At 38.7% G+C, this 6,000-nt stretch overlaps 1 protein-coding gene across 1 annotated transcript in view; it reads left to right on the forward strand.

Moving 5' to 3' along the window:
• Nucleotides 1-3,302, forward strand: part of ZMYND11 (zinc finger, MYND-type containing 11) — a gene marked incomplete at its 3' end in the record, with an annotated part of 33,621 nt that extends 30,319 nt beyond the window's left edge. Inside the window, exon 3 of the mRNA XM_009080565.1 lies at nt 3,141-3,302. Coding sequence (XP_009078813.1) covers nt 3,141-3,302 — 162 coding nt within the window. The remainder of the gene's footprint in view (nt 1-3,140) is intronic.
• Between the last annotated feature and the right edge of the window lie 2,698 nt (nt 3,303-6,000).

The raw sequence follows: 6,000 nt of genomic DNA on the forward strand, positions 1-6,000 counted from the left end.
TCCACACGGCCCTGGGAAAACGTGCCACCCTTTATACACAATTAAGGAGTGTGAATTTTATTGATAAAGTGACGGCAGAACCTTCGATAATACGCAGCAAAGAAAGTGTTGCTGTGATTTTGGTGGGGCCACTCCCTATGCAGTGAATTATGTTAGAAGGATATTTTTTTAGATGCCCAGAGAAGGTTTATGTATCATTAATTAACAATCATTAATATTCTTGACGATTTTTAAGCTGGCCTAGTGGTGGGTATGTATATGGGGAAGATGCTGGGCGTTGGGTTCTTTTAATGCTATAAGTACATGGGATATTTTAAAGAAGTAAAAATATAGTGAAAGCTTTAGGGAGCATTCCAGAAATGCAGGAGGAAATGTATGCAACCAGAAGTTAGAACTAACAGATTGATTTTCCTGGTCACTGTGCATGAATTCTTTCTAGCCTTGTGTATATCCTGATAATCGGATGGCTTACAGTATAGATACAAAGTTTGTTTTGTTTTTATTTTGAAAGGCCTACGGTATGCAGCCTTTTTCCCAGACAGCAGCAAAAAACAAGGTGAACAATTTTTGCACTATGTGGTTTTGAATTCTGTCATATTTTCTTATTCCGTTTCTGTCTTCCATTAGGATAGCTTAGTTTATTAACCATCACCCACCTCCCCTCGAGGCCGCGTGAGGTGGCCCCGGCGCCGCTCGGGGAGCGCCTGCTGACACCTGCCCCGAGCACCCACCCCGGAGCTCAACCAGTCCCATTTCCTGCATGAAAAAAAATAAATTGAAAAAAATTAACCAAAAGACGCGCTGGGAGCGCATTCCCCTCCCGCGCAAAGCGAGCCAAGCCATAACCAGCATTTCATTGCTGTTGGGGGAGAATGAATGCCTCAGACCTCGCTGCTCAATAGGACAGTTGTCCACAAGGGTTATGGACCTTTTTTTTTTTATTGTTTCTATTAGCTTTTCAAATATTTTGCATCAACGAATGTTTTCGACATACTCACGCACTAAATATACTGCATTCAACTAAAAATCTTTCCCGTGGGGGGAAAAAAAAAGTGGCTGTTTATATTTAGAAATAATGATGTTTTCAAAACTTTACAGTGTGAATGCTGAAGGAAGCTTCTTCTGGTGCTTTATTTAACATCATGGTTTCTGGCTTGAGTGGATGATTTTTCTTGCCAGCAAGTATATTTCCGTATGTTTATGAAATTCCACATCTCTTTGCCAGCATATTTCCTAACAATGGAATATCTGGGATATATGAATAAGTAGTGCAAATAAAATTTAAGAATCCTGGAGTCCCAAATCTATGGTGAAATTCTGGGACCTGTGGGGGTCTTCTCAGTTTGATTTTTTACCTGGATAGATCTTTCACAAAAACTGTTTTTGCTTATTTAATTGGCCTTTTACTGCCACCCATCTGATTTTTTTTCCATTTCATAAAGATAAGCATTGCAGCTAATATGAAAGAAATACAAAGCAATATTTTATCCTGATTTTTCTCATTCTACAGGCAAATCAAGTACACCAACAATGCAGTATCTTTAGTTGTTTCTGAAATATTGTAAAGAAAGGACTCCCAAAGTGCACTGCCAATGGACTTTGGAAGGGGAAAGATTTGGTGAAATAGGAACGTGTTCTTTACAGCCAAATTTGATGATATTACGATGCCACATAGGATTGGGCAGTAAAATTAAAGGAGGAGAAATGATAAAAGGTCAAGTTACACTGTTAATCTGCACAACAAAGGAGGGCAGAGTTCTGAGATGAAAAATCACAGGTTAAGGGTTGTTAGAGTGTCCTTTTCCCCCTAAACTTGCTGGCCCCACAATCCAACATTCAAGGTATCTAAACTTGAGCGTAGGCAGTGTGGGTCGAGGCCGTCCCCAAACCCCTTGTGTCCAGGGGGCTCTGGTCAGATGAGTCATGTACACACCATGGCTGCTCTTCAGCTGCAAGTGCCACTTCTGAGTAGCACTTCTTACACTGCTCTGTTGGAGGAAACCTTTCACACAAGAACTTAAGTGACTGTATTTCCCAGGCACAGAAAAATGAGAATCAGGCAGATGCCAGTTCTGGCAGTCAGTGGGAATTGGTAACTCTACCTTTACAAAATGACATTAAAAGTAGCTTGATCAGATTTTTATCAAGATAATTTATTGAAGCATAGGAGTAATTTTTTCAGAGATCTGAACCCATTGAAAAGTGACACTTGACATGAAAAGGCATGGGAGTTTTATCTGAGATATGACAGCTCTTTTGTCTTCTACGTGTAGAGAAAAGTGTGGCATTTCAGATAACAAACATAAACATTTAACAGTGGCCACTGGCAATTCTGCTTGGTTTTAGAGCTATAGATTCCTAGAGCAAAATTCTGCCTCCAAATTATATGCATGCTGCTCTCATTTATTTCAGCAAAGCTTGTGCACATGTTTCAAAGGTCAGAATTTGGCCGTTGGGGGTGAATTTTCAAGGAAGAGTATATTAAAGACATCTGTGCATCAGCAGAACCATATCCTTTGTCTTCTGTAGAACATTTCAGGAATGAGCCTAGTGCTATTGAGCACGGCAAGTGAAACTTTTTTCTATTTTTTGAATTGCATTGGGATTGCTTAGCAGAAACATTTCTTGCAGTAATTGGTTCATGATTTCATTTATTTCTTGTAACTCAACACTTTGATGCTGAAAAGTCAGTTTTAAGAGAGAAAAGACTGGAAGGGAACACCCTTCAGAAAATTACAGTTGAAAATATACTGTAACAATCAAACCAAGGGAAGTAGTCCAAGGAAATAGGTATGGTCTGTTGAGGTGCACAAACTTTTGTTTGCCATCTAATACAGAGAGGTCAACAAGTGTTTTACACGAAGGTAGAAAACAAACCCACTTTTCATTGTGGACAGAGCTAATCAGACACTTGAAAAAAAACCTTAAACTTGGCATTCATATTCTATTGGAGTTAGTGTGTATTAAATTGATGAAGATCTTTAAGCATGTAGGTTTTCCCCTGTTTTTTAAACATTATACACTTCTTAAAATGTTTATAATGTCTAATTGCTGCTGGATTTCAAGACATATCAATTTTGTTCTTAGTTCCTGCAGATTTTGACAGCATGTCATACCAAAATATTTTGTATTTTTTGTAGGACTGGGAAACAGAAAATCATGACTGGTATTGTTTTGAATGCCATTTGCCTGGAGAGGTGTTGATATGTGACCTGTGTTTTCGTGTGTATCATTCCAAGTGTTTGTCTGATGAGTTCAGGCTTAGAGACAGCAGTAGTCACTGGCAGTGCCCAGTTTGCAGGGTGAGTACCTATGAGATTTCATGTGCTGATTAGAGGATTGATATTCATTAAGGTGTCCAGATGGTCTGGCCAGGTTAATGGATAAAGAATTAAATATTGAAATGATGGTACATACCTAGAGCATCTCTACAGAGATACCAAAATACAGTGCATATAGCAGATGATTCTTTTGAAGAGTCCAGTGAGTTTTGCTTACGCATTTGAACACACACAGTATACTCTGCAGGAATGTGTGGCCATAGTATGCCACGCGTCAATGCAGTATATTGTGGAAATCTTCAACATGAGTAAACAAATTGCTGTATAAGATGTTACTGGTTTTACTTAAGATGGTTTTAATGAATCATAATGTCACTTTTTTTTTGTATTTTGATGACTGCATTCTGAATATTTTATTGGAATAATATTTTACATTATGAAGCCACAATCATGTTGCTGATGAGGGAGGTATCAAAAATACAGAGTGAAATCCTGCTTCTCATTTACTGCTGTGGATTCTATTGGTGCAAAAAGGGCAATCTGGATTTCACTCATAGCAGCCATATTTATATTGCTTTTTCTTTAAAAATGCTATTCTTATGTGTATGGTAGGGAGACAGCAAAAAGTCTTTTTTATATACTTTCCAAGAATGGGCAGGTGTGTTGTCTACATGTCATTAAAAGACTAAATAAACATTCTAGCCAGGATGGTGCTTACTGGTACCTGGCCTTGAATCAGCCAGATACTTCTTGCTGTTGTCACCTCCATGTCACCTTCCCCAGTAGAGCACATTGCTAGGCCTCCTGCAGAGCTAGGCTCCCTTCCTATGGAGGGAATAATGCTTATGAATGTTTAAGACAAAATTGTTACTGCAGAAAGGCATAAAACTGCTAGTTCCACTCTGCCTAGGATTGCTGGAGGGAGAGGCAATTCCCTTGCTAAAAGCTCAGGTCTGTCTGTAGAGCAACAGACTGACCTTCAGATGGTCTGTGCTGCAAGGAAGGTCAGGGTTCAGGCACTTCTAGTGCAGAGAAGCAGTTTTTGAAAACACGTGGATTGCTTTATTTCCAAACAGCACTTTTTGACTGCTGTTACCTTAGAACCAGTTGTGAAAAACCTGTTGCGTGTTGCCTCAGATTAGGAGCTCTCAGGGTTTATGGCAAGAGTAAGAAAATCAAGCCTGCCTCAAGGAAGTTGAAAGGAATGAAACAGAAGTAGTGGCAGGGAAAAAAACAGTTAAGAATAAAGACATGTACTATATCTCTGCATATTGAATTTAGTTTAACTACTCACGATTTCCTCTGTTAAAAACAAAGAATGGCTGTATATAGATGAATCGCTTTCATATTTTTAAATAAATCTCCTTAATAATTGTTGGTCATAAAACATATTGGTAGTTCCTATAAATAGTTAAAATTAGGTAAACTGGATCCAGTCTCCACTCGAGTTTGCCAGTAATTTTAGATGACACCTGGTGAGAGCAGGGAACATAAATGGTTCATGCCACCTTCTATATGAGGTGGTTTTATAACATCTGTCTCGTACCATGGATGTCATCAGAGTGGAACTGCTGAATCACTGAATGAAATAGGCACCGATACGTCAGCTTTGGGAACAGTTTGTCTTTCATCCTGAAGCCTTGAAGTCCTTTATGGCAATGATATTAAATAAATGTTTATCTTGACAAAAATCCGCAGAGGCCAAGGAGAGGTTTGGGGAGCTCTTAAATCCTTCCTGCCACAGAGGTCGTTGGCTTGCTTAGTGCCTCAGGTGATGATCAATCTATTTTTGTGAATATTGCCATTATGAACACTATGGCATCCTTTTTTTCCCCCCATGTTGGCAGCAACTATTTTTCCTGTAGTTAATTTAAATCACTTCAAGGCCTAATTCTGAAACCTTGGACTGAGGAGGCTTGCACAGTCCCTGTAAGCGTGGGAGTTAGCATCCTTGTGTCAGGCTTCAGTATTCTTCTGCTAATTTCTCCCCACCCTGCTAGGAAATGACTGCTCTAATTTCATTTTAAAAGCAAGAGAGTGACCTATATTCAAAAACCTGGTGATGTGGACAGCCCTGGCTGATGTCCAGGGGATGTAACAGAGCTTGACTATCTGCATAAGGGCAATGGGATTTACTTTGCATTATCAGCAGTAAATATGCACCTTCAAGAAAAGTGATATCTGCAACAAAGAGATACATATATTTTCATAGCTAATTCTTATAACTGGACATAGCTCTTTTCACTTAGGGATTTCAGAGCTCTTTACAAAGGTGAAGTGAAAGTGTGTTTGAAACGTGATATACTTGGAGAAATAATCTAAGAATACTTCATTCCTGTGTAAAAATTGCCTCTCTAATTCTGCCATGATCAGCAAACCTTTGGATTAGGCATTTCACAACTGCTGGTTGTACTAGTTCGATCAACCTGTGCAGCTTTATTTGCACACTTGACTAACCAGAAACATTTTATAAAGGACATTACCAAGGCTTTGTTTATAACTTTAAAATATTTTTCCTCACATAATGTTAATAACAGTCCCTTGCAAACTTTGTTATGAACTCTGTTTCCCTTCTGGTTGTTTTTCTCCACTGCATCCATAAAAACAATGTCCAGTTTCTGCTTTAATTTTTTTTTTAAAATTAACTTGACAGTATCAATCTGAATATTTTGCACTCTATATAACTCTCAGCAGGAGTCAAAAGTCAAAGTTCAATTCA

The sequence above is a fragment of the Acanthisitta chloris genome, unplaced genomic scaffold, assembly GCF_000695815.1.
Source record: "Acanthisitta chloris isolate BGI_N310 unplaced genomic scaffold, ASM69581v1 scaffold37038, whole genome shotgun sequence".
In the NCBI taxonomy this organism is placed as follows: Eukaryota; Metazoa; Chordata; class Aves; order Passeriformes; family Acanthisittidae; genus Acanthisitta; species Acanthisitta chloris.